Source organism: Euwallacea similis, chromosome 12, assembly GCF_039881205.1.
Source record: "Euwallacea similis isolate ESF13 chromosome 12, ESF131.1, whole genome shotgun sequence".
NCBI classification, from domain to species: domain Eukaryota; kingdom Metazoa; phylum Arthropoda; class Insecta; order Coleoptera; family Curculionidae; genus Euwallacea; species Euwallacea similis.
This window is the reverse complement of record NC_089620.1, coordinates 1,888,723-1,911,977: the sequence shown is the minus strand read 5'-3', so window position 1 is coordinate 1,911,977 and position 23,255 is coordinate 1,888,723. Positions and strand designations below refer to the sequence as shown.

The following is a 23,255-nucleotide window of genomic DNA, read 5'->3' as shown; positions in this document are numbered from 1 at the left end:
GGGAAAGTAGCATCAATGTTATATTTTTTAATGGAATACCCTGTATATTACCGAATTTTTGGATTTGTCGTTTTTCTTCAAGATTCCACGGAAGCTTTTTAAATCAACTGATTTACGAGTGGTAATTTAGTAGTACCAGAAGACTGGGGCTAATGTAGGATTAAAATTTTAATGCGTCAAACTTTATGTTACGCCTTAAAAACGCACTGTATTTCTGGTTTTCCCCATAAGCTTCGCGACTTTCATTTTCGAGTTTGTCCTCGGTCCAGTGTTCTCTTGCGTGCAGCTGCAGTATTTTGCACGCTTCTTAAGCATTATTTTGTGTTTTACAGAGATATTTGTTTTAATATTGAATTTAGCGAATCTTATCTGGATCTGCCTCTTTGTATTTGGATTTTAATCAGTGCCTGGCTACGTCACACACATTTTTTACCAGATTCACCCTGACCTTGTGTGGCTTATCATAGTAAATTTTCCTTCGCCATAATATCGAGAACGTGATAACGGTTTCCAAGCAACGCAAAGTGCCAGTGACGCTGCAAACGATAGCAACGCCGTATGTCTGAACTACGCTGCAACGAGGACGTGGACGTATGTCGTTTCTTGATTTGGCACCCCGAACATGTTGGCTAATTGCCCGTTCAGGAGCAGAAGTCACGAATCAGGAAAGAAGAAAGAGAAACGTCACATTCCACGCTTTGTTGCAAGTCATTAGTATTATTAGTAAAAATGGCAGGGATTAGTGTTCAACAACAGAACATTTCTGAGTATTTAGCAAGAAAACAGAAAGAAGGCCCTAAAGATATCGTTACAGAATGGGCGGCTCTTGAGGAATTACACAATAAAAAGTAAGTCCCCCTCTTTTATAAGTTTCTTTCAATCCCTTAAAAGTTCTCATAAATTCAAATGAAACTGTTAATGTTCTTATAATGAATCTTTAGTAACAGCTAACTTAATCAGTAGCAACCTACAGAGTAATTTATTATACTCTCGATCTTACAGTTAAGTTAAAAACAACGTACTCAAATAAGAAAGCAAAGCTTAGCGTCATGTTGTGAAAATAAGCATAACACTAACAATTCCGAAAGAGCTTTCTTATAGATCTTACAGAGCTCTTAAATAGGTGTCAAACCATCAACTAGAATCTAAGTATAAGCATACAATTGCAGGTATGCAAAGTGACTTCACTAGAATCTACTATGTTAAAAGGTGTCTGTTATCCAGCTTATTAACTAAGTGATCTCTAAACAATTGTATGCCTTCTTATTAAATTTAACTGGGGAATTAAGTGTCAGATTTGGTGTATATTCTATTTAAGGATGTATAATGCTGCAACAAAGTAGGGATTGTTCGTGTGGAATTGTATCAATGCATTTAATATGTACACTGCTACAGAAACAACATTACTCTAAATGTTTAATAATTCGATATTACAAATTCTTATATGCAATAATCAAATGTCAAAACTTGATTTATGCATAGTGAGTTTTGTAAGGAGTGGCATCTTGAATGTCTCAGATATGTATCAATTGTAGTGCAACTTTTTGAGACTGATGGCAAATGTTGAACCAATTCTATATCCTAAATCATCTGTTGGGTCTTCAAAATACTCTGTTTCTCAATGTATCTACCTACTGTTATTTTTATGTTAACATTACTCACAGCAAGTTCAAATAGCACATCAGACTCTCCAGAATGACTGAATCAAGTTTTATTCTCTATTTTGAAAATGAACCCTGTTAAATAAGATAGCCTTTCTTATAATTCATGTTATAGGAGAGTTTTATTCATAAGTGATACGATATAACTCTTTTTCTGAGGTGTATATTGCTCAAGCTGTCAAGATGGAAGAAACTATAAGAAAATAGCATAAATGTAAATATATTCAAGCTAAGCCTTTTGTGCCTGTAGAACTACAGCAATCATTGCTTTTTATTAACTGAATTATGAACTAAGTACTAAGCATAATTTTATTTTTAGGTTATGGCATCAACTAACTTTAAAACTTATGGTGTTGATAAAGAGGCCAGAATTACAGAGAGGAGAAAACCTGATTCAACTGTATAATAACTTCATTCAAACATTTGAAAATAAGTGAGTATTAGTTATGTTAATTAGGTGACACAGTAATTTTCTCTTATTCATGCGATTACATTAAAGAAAGACAATTTTTTTCATTTTATACTGTCCAGGTAGATTTCTCTACCTTGGACTGATTTACTGCTGATTAATGCAACATTACAGTACCTGATACTATAATTTTCATGCTAAACAACTTTATCAAACTCTAACTAGGGATCTATTGTTTGCAAAATTGTGGTTATTTCCGTAATTATTTTCTTGTACTGTATTGTATCACATTCATTGCAATACAATACAATACAATGCATGAACTGATAACAGACCTTCATTGCTATCTTCGGCCTATTAGAGCCCACTCAATGTAAGGTGTATACAGACTCATCTTTGGAGCTCCGTTTTGACCAAGTAGTAGAATATCCTCCAATCCTGGTTAAGGTTCCATGAGGGTCAACTTTGCCTCCCCCTTTGTGAAAGTGTTGACAATCTCTTTCCCCTTGAATCTCAAATTACCCCTCATTGCCACTTGGTACCCACACTCATCTCTAAGAGGGAGAATGTATATACATATGAATGTATAAATGTATGAAGTGTATTCCCAGAACTTTTTTTTATCATGAGTTTAACCCATGTTTAAATATCTATAGTTCTGAGGATGTTTGTTTCATAGTTTTGAAAGATAATTGATTTCTAAGCTGAATAACACTAGGTCTTGTAATGTCAATTGTTTGAGTCTTGTGGTGACGTCTCTTTCCTGGCTCCCCACTCTAAAAGAATTGGGTGATAAAGGGTTCAGGAGACGTTCCATAGCCGCTGTGGTTCTCATCATCCTCAATGGCTATCAAGCAAGCCATGGCTCAGTACGTAATTGCTGGCGGTATGCCGAACTAACCCAAACTATTCCTTACCTAAATTACGTTTTTTTTTTTTTAATTGTGACCGTAGTGGACCCTAATTTCAAGCTGAAGATAATTTGATACCGCTACATGTTGATATATAACTAATTGCGCTCGAGTGTGTCAGAATGACAAATAGAGGCAAAATTTGTACTCGCCATATTTGCAAGAAACATCGTTTTAGTTTAAAAGACAAAATTAATATAAGTGATAGTATCAAATAAAATAATACACGATACAGGTCCATTGAGTGTTATTGCCGTACTCGTTAACATTTGCCAGACCCGGCTTCTGACATTTCATGTGTAGAGAACTCTAACCGTAACAAATCACCTACTAGATCTGCAACGCAAATAACTATTCCTTTAAGGTGATGTGTTTTAGCGTATGCATGTGTGAGTTCGCATTTTCGTCCCTAAAAGTTTTCTCAAAAGTTTTTTTTTTACTGAAGTAATCGCCTAGTAGGTATAATTATTTTTCATAATTTTGATATTTCATTTCACAGGATTAATCCTTTGTCGCTAGTAGAAATTATAGTCTTCGTAATAGAACAATTTAAGGATCCAAAGGAAGCCACAACATTCTTAGAGAAAACTGAACCTAAAGTTAAATCCAATTCAGATGCTCAGAATCTATGCAAGGGTAAATTAAAATTATTCTTTTGATCTTTTAGCGTTTTAAATTCTCTTAAATCATTTAACTTTCTAATCATGTGTTTTTTGATAGTTCTAGCTGGTCAAATATATTTGGAAAAACTACATGACTTAGATGCTACCAAAAAAATTATTGAAGAAGTGGAGGCCACTTTGGATAATGCAGATGGAGTAACAGCAGTCCATGGACGATTCTACTTGTTGGCATCTCAGTATTATAGGATTCAGGGTGATCACGCACAATATTATCGTACAGCGTTAAGATATCTTGGATGCATCGACTTGGATGTTTTAACTGAAGAAGCCAAAATGCAGCATGCTTTCTTCTTGGGTTTAGCTGCTTTGCTTGGTAGGTTTCTGAGTATTTTATTTCATAATCAATATTTCCATTTCATATTTTTGTTTTTAGGTGAGGGGGTATACAATTTGGGAGAGCTTTTGGCTCATCCTGTTCTGCAATCACTAAAAAACACTGAAAATGGATGGTTAGTCGATTTACTGTATGCTTTCAACTCAGGGGACATAAACAAGTTTGAAGAGATGAAGGTTAGATGGGGTTCCATTGCAGACTTGGCAGCTCAGGAATTATTTTTGAGACAAAAAATTTCTTTGCTATGTCTTATGGAGGTTAGTTTTATGCAAAAGTGCCATTCTGGGTTCTCTTTCAGTACTTTTGTTGTTCTAGATGACGTTTAAGAGACCTTCACATGATAGACAATTGTCATTTGCTGAAATTGCCAGGGAAACGAAATTGCCCATTAACGAAATTGAGCTTCTGGTCATGAAAGCTCTATCTCAAGGATTAGTTAAGGGAGCTATAGATCAGGTACTAATATAAATATAAATAATTATTCATAAATCATAGGGCAAATCACTGCATACTTTCAAGATAATCTTCATATAAATATCGGTCAGACAGATATTGATCGAAATTTGTTTTTATTTATAATTTATACTGTTTTCAATTTAATCCATTAATTATCGTTTAAATTAAAATTTTCCCATGGATTATCCTGCGCCCTTAGCTCAGATTCTAGATGCGCATGTGTTGCGTATTTATCGAATTTGTAAAATCAACGTTTTTGCATCAGTTCCGTCCAAAAGTAATTTAATATTCATGTTTTTAGGTTGATAGTACCGTTAATATGACTTGGGTGCAACCCAGAGTGTTAGATCGAACCCAGATAGCGACGATGGTTTCCAGATTGAACGATTGGTGCGGACACGTGAGCACTATGGAAAAATTACTTGAAGGGAAAGCTAATGAGATCCTTACTCTATAATACATACTTACATACACACAAGCATACTTTTTTTGAATAATAGTTTTGTATGGATATTAATGCCGTGTTTGCAGTTCGAGTTTCTACGAATAATATTTCTAATATGTTTTGGAGAGTTTTTTATTGCGCGGATTTTTCAAAAGATTGGCGTTTAGTGGAGATGAATAAACACATACACTGAGTGGTTCGACGCGAAATTTTCATATTTTTGCAATTTATAGTTTTTCCATAGCCGGTCCGATGCAATTCTCGATTGAATTACTAAAGAAATTGAATCATCAAATAGGAATGGAAAAAGGAAGTCGGGCAACCTGGAAACATATATGTAATAGTTTCCATTTTCTAATAAGGAACCCTTCTAATATTATTATTTCTCTTATGTCCAAAACGACCACTTTACCTTCTTCATAATTTAATAATATTAGAACACTTTCTACTCAATCAATTTTTGTGAGTTGGCGCAAGATGAAAGTGTTCTTTAGAATAAACCCCATGATATGGAGGGCATTATTTTTTTGAAGAGTAATTAAATATCTAACTTATTTCCCTAGCGAGTTAAGATACCTTGTACTTTTTTTACTTTTTCATGTTTACGATTTTTAAACAATTACGAATGAGAAACGTATTTTTCATTTTAAAAATTGTTAATTTTTTTCTACTGACAACGTCATCTATAGATCACGCAAGGAACTAGGTGCTAAACAAGGATAGATTCGTTCTATAGCACTATATATAATATTACAGATCTCTTCTCAGAAAGGGTTTACCCACTGTAGGGGTGTATAGATGACGTTACGTCTAAACATTGTTGATGAAATGGTAGAAACGTTATAAGGGCCGTCTTCCGAAATTTAAGTCCGTATGATTCATCTTGATACCATTCTGTAGTGGCAAAAAAGATTATTTTGACTATTCTTTAAGTTTCACAATCTGCGATTTAAACTATAAAGTAGCGAAGAACGAAAAATAACATCGGAGTATCAGGAATTAAATATACCTCCTAACGTTTCTGCATCCCTGGTGCGAAACGTCGAATTTCGACGATTTTCAACCATGGTTCAAAAACTATCAGGAGCTAAATATACTTTCGCATTTTTTTGCTTTCCTAATACGAAATGTTAAATTTGTTAGTAAAATTTTGCCTTGAACAGGCCTTTGAAAATTCAGTGGCGTACAAAAGAAAAAAGTAACCATCTATGAGTGGTCACGTGAGGAACACTGGTTTATATTGTGGTTTGTCTAAAACTTGACACGGTGCTATCTGCATGTCATGCCAAATATTTCTTTGTAGTTTCCTGTAGCGCCATCTAAAAATGCATACAAAAACAGTATTGTGTGATAGAAGGAATCTATCCCCATATTGAAACAAGTGCTATGCAGGATGTTTAGGTGGCGCCATCTGTTAGGTTAAAACGAAGTGACGGCACACTTACGATTAGTCTGTTCCTTCTATATGAAACATCGTTACTTAAAACGTACATTAAATATTTTATTAAAAAGAAATATTGAGTATGTGTTGTCATTATAGGACGGACGTAATTGCCTAAATCTATACTATAATAATAAAAGCAGCGAAACCGTAGATATTTAATGGCACTTAATACTATTGGAAATAATTATTAAAAGGTTCGGTTTGTAAATAAACGTATTACTTGCGTCCTTGAGACCCAGGGTCAGTTAAATTAGCAATTACATTTTGACCTCAAGATAGCACTGATATTGCTATTTTGGAGACGGAAATCGAGATCTATTTTAAATGGTTCGTGCAGGGATAGAAGAAATCGAGGATCTATTTAGAATGATTCATCTACGAATGTTTCGAAGGGGAAAAATCTACAATAACTAATTCCAATGGATATTTTCGTTCTTATCGATCCTATGCTATTACGATTTAACTGAATTTGTACCTCTATTAAAAATTACCCATAAAATGAAACGGTCAAGGGCCACGTTATCTAAAAAATTAGAATAATTACGATTAAGTACAGCAAACCCTCAAAATATGTGTATCACAATATTATTAATTACTTGTCCTTAAACTTTTCCTGTAAAACATTTAAATAAATTTTTCAACTTAAGATCCACTTATTATTATTACCCTTTGCCTCAAAACATATTGGCACCCCACGAGCGATGGTTTACCGCCTGAAAAGAAGAATTCAGCAATACATTTTAAATTAAGATGTTCGTTCATATTGCAGTGGAGTATCGCGCGACCATTTAAATATGTGAGAGGCCTTATGATACTTATCCACGTTAAAACTAAAGCTGAGTCGTGATAACGGACTTCCGTATAATGGTAGTTTCAGTTGTATCAACTTTTGCCACAGGTGAAGAAACAACTTCATGGGAGACCAGCCATGGTGATACTTTATTTAAGTTGGGGCTCAACGGCGTTGGCAATTTTTCTAGAGAATCTGTATGTTCTGTGGACTGAAATTCAAAAAAGAAAAAAGTAAATTTTAGTTTAATTTTTAGTCAATAAAAATAATCCATAGTTAAAGATGCGATACATGGGGAAATCGAAACATGGAGGTTTTAAATAGAATTTATCTCATAGATAGGAGAGAATCTAAATTGCTGGATTACAGCTTGGTGCAAAATGCTAGATAATATAATATCTCTTCTAACATTTCTTGCAATTGATTTCTTCATCTTGTTTCTTTATAATTTTCATATAAAAACAATGTTAGAGTTCTCGTGGGCTTTAAAAACCCCTTACTCTTGTTCAGTAATGAGTTCTTAGCACCAACTGTTGCGAAATCCATTTAAGTACCAAGTTAAGTAACTGACAGCATGTAAAAATAAAATGCAACCTTACCTCTAAACTGTTGTTTCCATTTCCGTCGCTCTTATCGCTTTCTTTGTCGCTTTTGGTTTCCGTTTCCTCTCCACTGCCTACAACATCGACAAAGGGGTTGTTCTTCCCGTAAACAATGCTGTTAGCCCCACTAAATGGGTTGACATTTTCATCCTGCATACAGTCTGCGAACGGATTGTTGTTTTGCTCCTCGTTTTCCGGTTTAACTGACGTGTTATTTGCCACTTGACAAATTTCTAAACATAGTGAAAGATAAATGAAAATATCACATTGATAATAAGATTTCTGGACTTGCCTAGTTTTCCATCATTCATAGCTTGCCCGAAGAACGTAACTGTTATCGGAGTTGTGCACCGTTTCACTGGTTCTTTTTCTTTTATGGGCTCGATGCTGGGCGGACCGCTAACGGTCAGCGTTAGTTTATCGCCCCCCTTAAAAAACCAAAATATGATAAATATAATTTCAAACAAAGTGACACGCTGGGGTTGTTTATAACAAAATATCGAATCGATCGATTGCAAAAATGATATAACGCTTGAAACCAAGTGACACGTTGAGGATCGAATCGATCGATTACGACACTAAGTAACATTGGGATGACAAAAGAAGGTTCTTGACCAAAAAATAACTATCAGTCAGAGACAACAAATCACAGACAGCGCATGCGTTTTGAAAGGCCGATTGATTTGTTTTAACAACAAAATTAGAGAAATATGATACAGGTACAGAAGCACTACATCTCAATGAAATTTCTCCTAAACGTGGGCAAATAATTTTTCGAATTATGAATTTCACCCATTAAATGTTGCGCATTAAAAAGCACACATTTTGATTATTTTATAATGTAGAAATGTAACAAATCTACAGGGCGTTCACAAAGTAAATCGACATACATACCTTAATCATGTACTCTACATGCGTTTTGAAACAAAAGAAAAAGCGCCAAAGCATACACTGGTTTGGGACCCCCCCTTTTTTTTATTGTTAAAGCTGACGGAGGGTCGCAGCATGTAAAAGGCGGAGGCTCAAAAAAGTGGAATATTTTCTTGTATATTTTCACATTTCGGATTTGCCTTTAAAACCTAATAATCCATTTTATGTAATATAGCCCCTCTCCCGAATTTCAACTATCTTCCAAATATGATCTTTTTTCCTCTGTCGACAGTCGTAACTTCCAAACGGTTTGAATTATGGCCAAATTGCCTTTAAGTTTTTATCTTAATTTTTCAGGGCAAATCGGAATGTTAAATTTCACATATGTAAAATTTTTAACGACTCATTGTCAGATTTTGTTTTATCAAATTTTGAATATCAATGTGTCTTTAAGAGCTAAATAAGTATAAAAAGCCACGTTGCCGTTCTTTAGCCTCTGATTATGCATTCTGGAATCGAAAGATTCAAATATTTTCTAATAACACATACATTGAGGATTGCCGACAGCTAGAACTTCCGTGTTATTAAAACCATGGTTCCCCAGATTTCCTGTAATTATTCAATATACTTAATAGACATAATTTACGACAAATTGACAAAAAATGCATTAAGAGAATCAACCTTTTTCTTTAACATTTAACGCGACCAGTTAAAATTAATTTGAACATTAAGAATGAGGTACAGCGCTTCCATACCTTTTATCCCGTAAAAATCAAAATATAACTTAAAGCACCCTGCTTTGTGCAAGCCAGACAGAAAACACAATCAAACCTGTTTAGCGAGAGATTACTTACATTTTACTGAATGTTTATACTGAAAAGAAGGATAAATATAAATTTCTGTTTTGAAGTATTATACAGGGGTCTCACTGGGAATGTCTACGACCAGTATGATCTCATAATATGCAAAGTCCACAGGTAGGCAAAATTTGTAGTTAGACTAAAGCTGATGGGGCCAATTTTTTCACATACTTCCAAGGAGAATTTCAAGATGAAGACACTTCCAGCTGTTCAGTATGGTGATAGCATCTGTCTTGTTTGAAGATTTCGAAGAATTGTCACTTGAAATAGCGCTTAAAGCAGAGTGAAACGGTTTACTATAGTTAAAAGTGTCAGAATTTAACTTCCAATATCTCAAAAACAGATGAAAATTAGAAAAGGGGGTCATCTGTGTGAAATAAGTAAGTTGGCATCAGCTTCGGGATTGAGCTTTGATGTTAAAAGTAATTGAGAGGAAACGGCCCTATCTACTCGTATTTGAGCATTACTGCAAATTTTCAAAATTTCCTTATCAACAGTTTTTTCACATTAGATCGATGGCCTTCCCAGTACGACACCCTGTACATGTTACTCAATTTAAATGAAACACATTAATCATATCAGGCCCGGTTGTACATCTTAAATCCACCTGCATTTAAAATGATTGGATTGCGATTGCTGTATAATGAATTTAAATGGGGACCAATTCGTGTTTAATAAATTTTATTGCACAACTGGGCCTAAGTAATAAAAGCATTAATCAAATGAAATACCTTTTTGATTGGATGATTGCTCTGCTTAAGAGAAGGGCATATCACAACTTTAAAGAAACGTGGAATCAAGTGCGTAAGTTTAAATGGAATTTTACAGGGTGTTACCTTACATAGGATGTTTTAAAACTGTGGTGTCAAATTTGAGGAGGTTATAGAGTATATTGTGGTAGAAAATATTTGCATATAAATATTAGTTGAAAATGAGCCGTTTTGGCTTTAAAGCAATTTTTGTCCAAAAATCTAATGTTTGTCAATAGTTAGTCAAAATACGATTCTATAGATTTTTTCATAATCAACTCGCAGAGCGATGTTGCGTTTCCTAGCTTTCGCATTTTTATTGCGATATAAAAATTTAAGAGGTTGATTCATTTAAATAATTAATATCGTTAAAGCTTCTTGTACGTATTCTAAATAGTTCATTCATAATTATTATTATAGGAGCGTGGATAATCGTATGTGTAGGAAGGGGAAAGGGGCATACATTTTCCTCTTAAACAGAGCAATTCAATCGAAAGCGGTACCAAATTTTCTGACTGTACAGAGTTTAAGGTTGTTGAAAATACTATGTATACTATTGCATATTATAGTATGACAACTATTGACAATTGCCAGAAAACTATTATTTTGAAAATATAATTCTTGTACCCTTTTTAAGTGTGGGCAATAGGGATGTTTCAAAATACACGAGAAAACCTTGTACACGTCAGGATCTCTTACTAGCCACGTTTACTAATTCTACTATACTATATAAAACAGGAAATAATGCATCAATAAATACTTACAACAGAGATAAATGTTGCAGCGTTAAGGGCAGTGTCTTCCTTCGGAGCCTGAACAAACATTTGGTTGGTCAGTTTTGGATTCTGTAGTTCTTCCTCAACTTTTGCTAAAGAAAAAAGGATGATCAATCGTAAACAAAAACTAAAACAACAATGATACCTTTTAAAATATTACATTTTATTTGACTTGGCTGCAAGGGCTTTGCACTACCCGTGATTTTCGTAATATTATTTGGGATCTCTGCAGGAAGGGACTTCGATCCAGTAGTACTTTCTGTTTCTGGAAATAAAGCGTGAAATTTTATATCGCCAAGCTTGGTAGTAGTGGAGTCAAACCATATTTAATAAAGTGTGAAGATGTCAGATTTGGTCTTAAGTTTGACCCATTTGTCCAGATAAACGAGTGGACTGCATGGAGAGGAGGACAAAAATTGTTCCACAACAATTAATATTCTGGAAAATACGATAAAAGAAGTGCCTGAAACAGTTGGTGCAGTCCACTTCTCAATGTAGCCAAATGGATCAAACGTTTTCATTTGGCATGCTATTTCATGGCTTGTAATATATCTTGGTAGCTTTCATTGGAGCACGTGTTAGGTCCTGTTTTGACGTAACACCAACTTTGTTTATTCGATACATTTTCATAAATCATGCCTTTTTCATGCCATAATGTTTAAAGTTATCCTCTTTCTCTGTATTGCAGTTTCACACATTATCAGAGATACAGACGAAGTTTGTCAGTCTTCAAATCGCTTTAGTGGAAATAAAAGTTGACATACAGAGTGGCCCAATAATATTTTCAGGTAAAAGTTCTCGATTCTTTTAGAATCTAGATTATTATGGAATATCTTCTATGTTGAAGTGTAAGTAGGATAAAATATTCTTTAGAAATTACATGAAGACGAATCACCAATCATTTAAGTTTAATCAATTATCTAGCTTATTTCTGAACATCTAGAGCAGCTTAACGCATAACTTACCTTCAAGTTTGTTCCTGGACTCATCTCTGGCTACGCCGGTCATCGATTCTTTCGCTAAGCTCTTCAATAGAAAATCGAGTTGACTGTCTGCGTTTGAAGATATAGGACTTATAGCTGGACCGTTGCTTGTCGGTGTCGTTGACTTATTGCGTTTAAGTGTACTGTTCTTGCTATTGTTTGATAATACCGGGCTAAAATATAAATAGAAAATGATAATCAGCAATCGGACATTATACCTAATAATACCTAATAGTCTAAAATGTATATTCCTTATATAATCAAGTATTATATTATATATTTATGTACACCTATGTAACAGTGAATCATTTTAAAAAAAGTAAGTTGGTCTTAAAATGTCAGAGGCATATCTTAGATAAATTCATTTATTATCTATTGTCAATTGCAGACTTATTATTCAAAATAATAGATGGCTTAATCGCAGCCTTACGTTTCAAGATTCTTTAATTGTTTTACTCAATCTCATGTGCTTTCTTATAAGGTGTTAAGATTTCTTTTTAGGACTGCTTCCATTTTTGAGATACTCAGTTGAAATTTTGTACATACACTAGTGCCCAAAATCTGAACAATTAGATTTAAAAAATTGTTAAAATCTATACGGTGGTTCGTTTTTTGGGGTCAGGCCCCCTTTTCCCACCCCAATATTTTTTGTAGTTCGACTATACGTTGCCTATTAAATTTTCCCGATTAAACTCTACACACCCTGCACAGATCGTCTCCTTTTTACATAGTACCACTATTGCTATCTTGGTAACCTTAATCCCGCTTGATATTAATGGTTAAAGTACACTTACGACGTTTGCACTCAAATGACTTAATAACTTTTTATGGAATGATAAGTTCTTACCTGTAAGCTGAACCACAAGCAATCGATGATTTCCCCACGGAATTCCGCCCTAATGATCCCTTGCCAAAGCTGTTCTGACTACATAAACCCAACGAACTTGGCCCTAAAATTTAAAATAAACACCTTGTAAAAACAGCAACCCATTTTCCGGAACTGCGATGCTCTTACTAGTTGGTGTCGGTGTCAGACTTTTGGTTAAATCGTCCTTGACTTGAGCATAAATTGGTTCATCGGTAGCTATAGATTTGCTCGATCGCTGGCTACATCTACTAGACGCTGGCTGGACAGTTTCGAACGTTTTCGTAGATGAAGTTTCTCCACCTATTTATTTCAACAAAAAAATATTAAAATTTAAATTAATAAAATAAAAAAAATAAATAAAAAACCCTTATACAGAGTAAGTTTTTTTTATATTTGGTGAAGAGATTTCGGAAACTAGCGGCGTTACGAAGTCAGTTAAAAGGGAAAAGAATTGAAAACAAACGCTTAAAATAAGTGCGACAATACAGATGAGAAACATTTATCCTCCAACAAAAGGTTTATTATATGTTGCTGGCAACTTAACTAGAAATGTGAGCCCAAATATGTATTTATTAATTATGTCAGAAACATACCTTCACTGTGCTGAGTTCCGTGTTGTTTTTGTCTTTCCCTAAGAACATGGCTTTGACGTCGTCCATATCTACAACAGAAGAAAATTTGAAAATACATAGGTACATTTCCATTAAAATAATACTGGGGCAGAGTATACATTAAGATATTCTCCAATTTTTTAAAAAGAAGCATCGCGTGGAATTAATACACACGGCCGAGAGATTTAGCCTCATGATTTTAGAATTCGAGATTTTTTTTGCTCCATCTCCCAATACGATATTATTGGTGCGCAATATCGCGATATTGGTTATTTGCCTAACAAGTGCGGAAAGTGATACATCATTACATGTTGATTGCAGTTGCCCAAACAGCGCAAAGCGGAGTTCAATCAGGAATCGAATGCTCTAAAGATGCTGTCGCACGTGTTAAGAACAATATTTTTCCGGCGAGCATATGTATATTAGAATGATGAGCCTACTACTGGCCAATTTGATAGATCAAGCTTAGACTAGAGGCCTTTGACATCCTGGATTAAATTCAGTAGCAACCTTTGCTGATAGGCCGATTCTTCAATCAACTTTCAGATTTGTTTTATGTGAACTTATAAAGCTGCCAGTAGTTATCGTAGAAGTCATGCGTACCTCTGACTGGGCTTTCTTTCTAGTTGTACGGTTCTTCGAGCTCTGTTTTGATAAGTGCTCTGATATTCTGTTCTCCCAGAATACCGGAATCGTGATCCCATGCGGAAGAAATTTTGGCGAGCTGACGGACCTTTCACCGGTGCCCTCAATCTAAAGAAGCCATGATGCTCAACTGCGCATTTCCATAAATGTTTGCACGCCTTCTCGTTATGTAATCTACAAATAAAACAATACTGTTGTGATGAGATCAAAGAAATTCCTCTAACCCCAACATATTTATCACAAGAGATTACACTGCCTTACTGAGAAACGTTCCCCATTACGGTGGGCACAGGATCCCAGGCCAAACTATTATCAGTTTCGTTTTTGTTGAAATATACAGGATGTTAAAATTTTATATTTTCTCCCTCAATTTTTGAGATATCCAGTTCAAAATCGTATAATAATGAATCTGCAGATAGGCTCATAAACACTAAACATTCAAAGGAACAGGTCAAGAAAACTTAAGGAATGTTTCAGTTCATGACGAGCTGCCTATATCCTCCCTAACTACTATAAAAGTTGTGAATTTTTTTAAATTTTGAACAATCAGAACTGTAAATTTCTGATTCTTCGAACCTTGAACTTTTGATAACAACGACAAGCCTAGTAGCGAATGGTACACACTGTATAAGTATTGCTTATGCCTTGATGAATACAATATAAAAAAATTTAAATGAAGAAATAACATTACGAACCTAAAAACAAATGTATGCTCTTGCTCCCTTCCTTCATCGTCATCTTCAACAACCACTAACGTTAGCTTCTTTTTCTTAAAATTCAGCTTACTAATTTTAGGCCAGAAAAATAGTCCAATTTTAATATCGGGTTCTTCAAATACTAGAATTCCAGTAGGAGTGAGACCAAGCCTGTATTCCATTCCATCTTTGCCCTGAAGAACAGCCATACTACCCAATCATGATGATAGCATAAGCAAAAACGATCCTACCAAAACTGTATGCATGTCAACTCCATACATCTCAAGCCACTTGACCTCATTCAAATACGCTTGTTCTGCGGAAGCGGGTGATAAACCTTTAGTTTTTTTAAATTCTTCGACTATATCTATTTCCATTTCTTCCGTCTGGTTGGGAACGAATCGAAATTCGGACACAGTGGCAGGAGTGTGCTGTGATTCATCGTAATCCCCGAGCTCGGCTACAACGTTTTAGAACACAATTATGTTTTGTGTAAAAGCATATATGAGAGATTTTATTGTATTCTACATTTTGAGTAAAATAAACAAACAACAAATAAAAATTGTTTCATCAATTATCTGCTTTGTTTTGTAGCTATTTATTATCAATTTCATTCTCTATCAACCTGTAATAATTAAATGCAACCAGTGGAACGACCGCAAAGCTTGCAAATATCGATTTTGTTATATTATTGCTTACTTAATATTCATTGCATCTACTTTTGTGAAAACGTTAAAAATTCTAAACTTAACATATCATTACTATTGCTTAGACACAGTGCTTAGTTTTTTGAGTTAAAGGGTGCTAAAATTTCACACTTTAAAACATTTTTCTCCTTAACTCCGAGATTTTTCCAGATATTTAATTAAGTTAAGGCTGAGTTAGTTTCAATAAAAATGAATCAAATTTTATGCTGATTACCTCAAAGCTGTAGAAAATATAGAGGAAAAATATTAAATACCCTACAACTGGGAAACTAAGAAATTCTAGAACCGTATGAATGCGCTTTCTCATATTATTAAGAACATTTACCCTTTCAGTATCTAATACCATTTACATGATATATCTATTATATTTCAAGTGCGTAAAATATTGCTGTATATCATAAACAAAACCTAGAAAAGTCTTCATTATGTCATGTAGAATATGTGTAATTTTTACTGTGAATGCTAGAAATAATAGTTCATTTAAATTTCACGTTAAAATGCAAGCAACTTACACTGTAAGGCGTATGCTGATAGCTTGACAGCCGTTTCATATGAACACTCTAGTTTGCCTTCTACGAGGTCTAATTTGAGCTGTAAAAAGAATTGATACCTGGTCAACTCTTCCCTTAAATTGTTGGGTTCGGATGAATAGAACTTGACTTTCAATCTGAGAGTATAAGGAGGTCCAACTGAAATAGTTATAAAATATTGTTAAAAGTAAATAAAATTCGCAGGTATGGGATGTTACATTGTATATGGGGTGCATTAGAGAAACTACAATGGAAAAATTGAAAAAATAAAGTCTGATTATGTACGGCAATAAACAACGAAAACCAAACCCAAGTTAAGCGTTGTCCATTTTCACCAGAATTTTGAAGAATTCATCAATCACCTATAAGGTGTCAAGACTGACCGATCCCTTTAAGCAAAAATCATAAACATGATCTGTAAGGTTTATTCAAAAACTTAACAGTTAAGACACTTTTAGTAGCCCAAAAAATCAATTTCGTGTAACGACACGTCACGTTGAGTTAATATAAAATTTCGTATTTGTTAGGTCACTTCAGGATTGTTAAAAATCCTCAAAATTCCTGTTCAGGTCCCTTGAATTTATTTGGATTAGTTCAGGTTAGTCTGGGTACACCTCTGTGAGGATTATTTATAGAGCTAAAGGTTAATAAATTTCTTGACAATGGTGAATGCAAAAATTTCTAACTGAATTTTTTATTAAAGAGCCACCTATCGAGTTTTAGTTAAACCATTCTATAAGAGCTAGCTCTATCTAGCGGAACGCGTTCTGTACTACTTCTAACCAAGGATTATTGCATATGTTGTTTTAGAGTTATTTTAAAAATTTGGTTTAAAACCATAAAAGACACGTTTAAGAATTCTCCAACGAATATGTTTTAACCTTCAGAATTAAATGGGGCGAGAATGCGAGTAGCTACAACTAGCTCCGAGATGGTCGCCCTCAAAAAATGTACGGAACTGCAGTTACTAACGAACCGCTTCTAGGTTTAGGGAATTTTTGAAATAAATCGAAAAAATTTTGGAATGAATTTAATTTCAAGGGGAAAACATTTGGCCCTGGACTCGGACATTGAGTGGAATTAATACTTAATATTTTGCCAACCCATCAAGGATCTATTGCCTTATCAGTACAACCCTACATGCACAATATTGAACATTTTATAATGTTACTAACGTATTCGTTGTTGATATTTGTATTAATGTGCTATTCACTTTGTTATGCACACAAAAATATGTAAAAAAGCGATGCTATTTGTAGCACATTAATAAAAACAATAATAAAGGAAAATATGGCGCCATTTTGATAAGTTCAAAAAAGCGTCGCTTGTTGCCATTTTGGCACCAAATATCAACTTGCCAAGAATCGTTGCAAAGGACACTACATTTTCGAATATGCAAAAATATCTGTAACCTCACGCTTAAAATAGTGAAGTGGGGGGTACTTCCGATTAAATTCGATGTCAGAAATAACTGTTACATATGACAAAAAAAATGGCAAATTGTGAACATATTCCATGATCTAAACTTCAAATTTTTTACTTTAAAAAAATTACAAAAATGGAAGGGGTCCCCTTTGTTTTGTAGAAACATTCGGTATAACTTTTAGATATTACCAGTAAAAATAATAGGTGTACCAATTAGAGTAGATTACTTACTTTTAATCTGCTTTTTAATCGTTTTGGTGGGATCCAGCCAATGCTTAACGTGATTAGCATCCGTAAACTGCAAACCGAAATAGTCCTTTTCGATCAAATCTAACGAATAAAAGACTTGTTCGTACAAATCTCTCGCTTTGGCTTTTTTCTGTAAAATAAGAGGAGATATGTTAATGCCAAACGGGCATCAATAGAACGATCAAACTTAACACGCTGACGAAATGTAAAAAAAAAAAATGTGCGACGTAACTAAGCATAAAATTGCTGCGTATTTATTGTAATTTTTATATATGGTTCAGCAGAGCAGAAGACTCCCACAAGAGCACTAAAATTTATTTCCAACGCAAATAATTAGCTATATTTACTAATTAACTCGTACGGTAGCTCAAATATTAGACTAGCAAAATGTGAGGTTTTTTTTCAAAAGTGTTGTAATGTTCAGTATTTAAAAATTGGTTAATAGCCTAAAGTTTAGATTAGATCATGGTTACGTAGTTTCAAATGGATGGTTGAGATAAAACGATTGAGCAATAATTCGACTGCTGACATTCCTTCAGAGTGATTTCAAAAATTTACGAATTATTTCGTGGCAACGTCAATACAACGCCTGGTTTGAAATGACCATACAAAAGTTACGGAGTAGGCAAAGAATAACAGCAAAATATGCCTTAAAAAACAAAATAACGAAATTAAAAAAATTAAAACTAGCAAAAGAATAAAAAATAAGTTATTTAAGATTATATTTTGGCGAAGTTTTAAAGTTAAATTTTTTTATGTACCTAGGTGTTTAACACACTCAACTTAATTGTTGCCATCAAATATACTACCGTATTTTTTACCTGAACTTTGGTAACACCCTGTGTATGAATTCAAAATGTTAAGAAAAAGTAAACTACGTCTTGGCATAGGCGTTGGTCAAAGATAATAATACTACAAAATTCATGTTGTAACAGCATTTCTTCGATAAGCTTCTTACAACCCTTATTATGTATGTATGTATCTTAACAGTTGACTTGATGTTCTTATCCGTTTACTGTCTTAAAATTGGGGTTCCTTCAATGGACAATGTAAATATTTTAAATAAAAACTCGTCAACTAACGCTTACGAATCCCCACTTAAATATTGTAAAGGTCACTAATGACTCTAACAATTACAAAATTGCTATAAGTACCCAGTTCTGAGAATGATAAATATCGTGGTAGCACCAATATTACTTTCTATTCTGAAATGTTCGGTTACCGAGTCGATTGTCTTCTGTGAAAGAGGTCATGAGATTTCAAGGAGATTTAATATAAATACGTTCTAAATATAATAAGTATTTTTTCTAATTTGTAACGTCTTAAAGCCCGATTCCTAGGTCCGTAATGGTAAGATGTAAGACGTAAGCAAGAAAGACATTGGAACATTGCTTATAAGCCCCTGTTCTTTAAAAATCGCGTTTATTTGAACGTCCTGTTCAATTTTATGTTAGATTATATGATATAAATTTAAATTACATTTTCGTATCGTATTTATAAAAATCTATAAAAAATTAAATAAAAAGATGAATAGAATTTGAATTTATGTTGTGTCTTAAAAATGAATTTGTTTTTTGTAATATTACCATTGTAATAGTCTGAACTTCTTTCATCCCCACTAAATGACGAAATATTAAATATTTTGTCATCTAATCTTTTTTTATGTAGCTGGTTTATTATTTTTTGACCACTTGAATATTTAGTAAATTTTAAAATTTGTTTACAGTTAATGATAGCCTGATATTGGAATCAACAAAGTAGATGATAACAACATTTTGATAGCAGTTCTATATTTTATGAATAAATATAATAAACGCTATTACTTAATACAAAAGAATTTTTAAATGACACTTATTTTTTTGGCCAAAATTTTATGTCATGCACATGCTTATAGCTATTTAGGTTACCGGATTGTTCTTTTTTTTTGAGTCGATCAACAGATGATGGCAGAATTTTCATACTTCAAAAGTATATGAAAAGCCAGGAGGAATTAACAATAAAAGTCCATTTTTTCCAAGAAAAAAGTTACTCATACCAAAATATTTGTCTTTTCGTGTATTATCTATAGTATATCTTCTTAAGGGTAGATAACGCCTACTGTCCACATTCATACGGGTTGTAAAAGAGGAAGTAAGATGCAAACTCGCTAAAAATCCGACCGTAAGGTGAAAGAATGCGGAAGGTATAATATTCTACAAGCGTGGACGAGCATTAAATTTTGTAAACAACATCATTTGTGTACTAATATTCGTTTGATTTGCATAGTTTTTTTTAGATTGTACTTTTACTCATGTGATCATAAACACCTACAGTAAAATTAGAGTAAAAAGGCGCAAAAGAGAAGGAAAAATCACAGACGCATAAAAAAAATTACATTTACAAAAAATGTAACTGGCTGTCACTGCATGTGTACAAATAATTTGCTGTATAATTATTAGGTTGTTTCACATGAAATGTCCGATTTTACTCGTGACTTTTAAGAGACTATAACTTTTTCAAAAATTATTATATGTATTTAATCGAAATATGTACCATTACAATCTGCACACTTTTGCCATTTAGCGACAAGTTTTGCAATTGCATTTTCATAAAAATCATTGCTTCTACTTTGAATAAACTCCTTAAAGGCACTTTCTATAGTGGCTTGATCAAGGTACCGTTTTCCGGCGAGGAAGTTGTCTAGGTGTTTAAAAAAGTGATAATCCGTCGGTGACAAGTCCGGCGAATATGGTGGATGTGGTAGTGTTTCGTACTCCATTTCTCTGAGCTTTTTCACGGTTCTTTGCGAAACATGTGGTCGCGCGTTGTCATGAAGAAGGATTGGCCCCTTTCTATTGACTAATGACGGTTGCTTAACAGACAACTTTCGATGCATTTCGGTAAGTTCGGCACAGTATTTCTCTGCAGTAATGGTTTCATCCGGTTTTAAGAAGTTGTAATGGATTACGCCCCCCATTGACCACCGTATCCAGTAACCATCCGTACCCAGACCAGTAATCGTCTTTTTTGGGTGCAAACTCGGTTTAGGCATGTGTTTTGGATTCTCATCGGCATCTAACCATCGTGCAGAGCGTCGTCTGTTGTCATACATCATCTATTTTTCATCGCACGTTACAATGCGATCCAAAAACGGGTCTCTGTCGTTTCGGATCAGCAGAGAATTGCAAATTTCCTGGCGCGTAATTTTCTGCCGTTCATTAAGCTCGTGCGGGACCCACTTATCCATTTTCTTTACTTTCCCAATCAGCTTTAGATGCCGAGAAATTGTTGCGATGCTAACGTTTAGCTCTTCTGAAAGTTCTCGGACTGTTTGGCGGGGATTTGCCCCAACCAGCACCTGCAAAACTTCATCATTCAGGGCACTCTTTGGTTTACCACGGTCTTCAATTTCCAGGCTCTCGTCTCCAGATTCGAATTTGGCATACCAGCGACGAATAGTGCGTTCATTTGCAAAACCCTCCCCAAACGCACAGTTGATATTTCGGGCAGCTTCTACGGCGTTATGCCCACTTTTCCACTCATACAAGTACAAGACGCGAAAATCTCTTGGATACATGTTAGACATGATCGGTCCAAAAATGTGTCAGAACTGTACACAATCCCACAAAAAATATCAGATAAGAAACAGCACACTCTCAGGTTTGAAACGATATATTTGGCGCATAACTAGAAAAAAGTCTTGATGCAAAAAAAGGCGGAAGAAAAGTTAAGACTTAAAATCGGACATTTCATGTGAAACAGCCTAATAATTAACATATTACAGTATTTCAATGTCGGCTTTTAAATAAAAACGCATTCCTAGATAGGGAACTAGAAGGGGAAACAAGAATGAAGTTCATAGGATTTTCATTGTACTTCCACAAAGAAATTTCGAAGTTAGATTACATATCCGGAGTTGATCAGTATGTTAGTGTGTAAAACATACAAAACAATCATTCTTTGGAATTTAAAAAGCTTCACATTGTTCTATTTCAAATTGGATATTTCTTAATTTAATTAAAATTTGGTCATTTGGGTTTTAAGTTTCATTTAGTGTTTTTTCCAAACATGTTTACATGTTTCATCTTTATTCCCTCTGCCTTTTCATGCATATATACGGATTTAGTTTACTGAGGTCTCCCAGGTGGATCTGAAATGCTGGCTCTGGACCTGAATTGTATAGTACTACTCATCAATAATCAGTTTTTGCAATTCAAGAATATTACCAATCTGAACTTTACCTCATTTGGTACGGTCCTGGCTGTTTTTACAGAAAATGCTATATCTGTCACTTGTTGGATAATATACTAATTAAATGGAATACTCTATTTATTATTGAATTTTTGAATTCACCTCAAAATTTTAGAAATATTTCAGAAAATGTAACATTCCAAAAATCAATGGTTTCCAAAATATTGGCTTTTGCAATGTGAAATATTTTAATGGACATACATAAGTTCCTTAAGATTCAAGTTACAGAAAAAGGATGATACATTCCTATCTGAATGTTTCAAGGCCTATCTAATGACTTAGCTTGCATAGTTTGTAAAATCTGTCAAATTTTACATTTAAATTCATTTTGAAAAGTTTGCTATAAATGTGGCAATTGAAATTGAATTTTAATGCCACATATATTCTAAAGTTTTGAAAAGTAGGAATCCAATTTGCTTCCTGTTCAAAGGATTTGTGGTTAGTGGATTGGTCTCTGTTTTTGGCACACCATACATATTACCACTATCTCCAACAGATCATTAACCAAGATCACAAGATCAACTTCTGTCTGCTCAAATGATCTCAGCAAAGTACTTACCGAGAGCTCCACACTCAAGTCAGTCCCATCCAGAAGTATCACTTTACACTGAACTAGATTTTTATTGCTACTTTTGCCATCTGTTCTATCGACTCGCGTGTTCCTACCTTTCCTACCACTTAAAAATCGAAACATCTTGGGGCCCCTGTCATTTGATTATGGTTTACACTCGCCCGTTTTGTAGGTTAGTTAAAACTAAAAATTTGTTGGGCAAGAACTCGTGGCGTGGAAATTTCTAACACCTGACAAAATATGAATATGATCATATGATAGCTAAAGTTAAAAAAACACTGGGTGTACTCTATTTACTTTTAAAGTGTTGTGTCCATTGACGCCAGCGGCCAGTTCAGTTAATTTGTTCGTTTTTTGTTTATGTTTTCCTAAGGTGAACTATGGCGTCAGTCACGTGTCACGTCACAGGCAACCACTAACCTGAACTAACGTTCTGTCAACTCTATTCAAAACGTATTAAGACACAAAAATCAAGTGATTTTTTACATTTGTATAATTTAAAAATCACGTGATTTAAATTCATAATATTTTTTGATCAGACATCATAAGTCAAAAATAGGCATTCTCTGAGCATTTTCCTTCTCAAGTGCTTTTCCGCGCGATGAGCCAATGTAAAGCTTACATTTGTTTATATTTGTGGTATATTTTTTCCGTTAACTTTATATGTATTAAGAATAAATTGTTTCCAAAAAACTTTTCTCTTGAATTTGTTCCTTTTATTTTGAAACTTTCGAATGTATTTTAGCATGAT

At 34.1% G+C, this 23,255-nt stretch overlaps 2 protein-coding genes across 3 annotated transcripts; one reads left to right on the top strand and one right to left on the bottom strand.

The window, feature by feature from the left end:
• Nucleotides 1-676: 676 nt before the first annotated feature.
• Nucleotides 677-5,019, top strand: Rpn9 (regulatory particle non-ATPase 9). Its single transcript, XM_066395968.1, has 7 exons — nt 677-848; nt 1,981-2,094; nt 3,481-3,617; nt 3,702-3,977; nt 4,038-4,255; nt 4,314-4,454; nt 4,756-5,019. Exons 1-7 carry the CDS (start codon nt 730-732, stop codon nt 4,909-4,911), a joined length of 1,161 nt encoding a protein of 386 aa, XP_066252065.1. The 5' UTR covers nt 677-729; the 3' UTR covers nt 4,912-5,019.
• A 1,360-nt stretch (nt 5,020-6,379) lies between these two features.
• Nucleotides 6,380-22,914, bottom strand: LOC136412772 (band 4.1-like protein 4B). Of its 2 annotated transcripts, XM_066395966.1 has the most exons (16): nt 22,493-22,914; nt 17,686-17,833; nt 16,012-16,188; nt 15,044-15,252; nt 14,793-14,986; nt 14,056-14,271; nt 13,435-13,502; nt 12,989-13,141; nt 12,821-12,923; nt 11,956-12,146; nt 11,136-11,255; nt 10,979-11,082; nt 8,028-8,163; nt 7,733-7,968; nt 7,167-7,344; nt 6,380-7,056 (listed from the first exon to the last, which is right to left on the bottom strand). In XM_066395966.1, the coding sequence occupies exons 1-15, from the start codon at nt 22,625-22,627 to the stop codon at nt 7,174-7,176; spliced, it is 2,361 nt and encodes a 786-aa protein (XP_066252063.1). In that variant the 5' UTR covers nt 22,628-22,914; the 3' UTR covers nt 6,380-7,056; nt 7,167-7,173. The 2 variants fall into 2 exon arrangements, with proteins under 2 accessions (XP_066252063.1, XP_066252062.1); XM_066395965.1 differs by having other exon boundaries at nt 6,380-7,344.
• Nucleotides 22,915-23,255: the final 341 nt, after the last annotated feature.

Coding starts and splice junctions, on each gene's coding strand:
- Rpn9 (XM_066395968.1), top strand. CDS start 730: ATGGCAGGGATTAGTGTTCAACAACAGAACATTTCTGAGTATTTAGCA. Junction 3,618..3,701: donor TGCTCAGAATCTATGCAAGG/GTAAATTAAAAT, acceptor GTTTTTTGATAG/TTCTAGCTGGTCAAATATAT. Junction 4,455..4,755: donor TTAAGGGAGCTATAGATCAG/GTACTAATATAA, acceptor TCATGTTTTTAG/GTTGATAGTACCGTTAATAT.
- LOC136412772 (XM_066395965.1), bottom strand. CDS start 22,627: ATGTTTCGATTTTTAAGTGGTAGGAAAGGTAGGAACACGCGAGTCGAT. Junction 12,147..12,820: donor GCTTGTGGTTCAGCTTACAG/GTAAGAACTTAT, acceptor TTTATATTTTAG/CCCGGTATTATCAAACAATA. Junction 11,256..11,955: donor GTCCAGGAACAAACTTGAAG/GTAAGTTATGCG, acceptor CTTTATTTCCAG/AAACAGAAAGTACTACTGGA.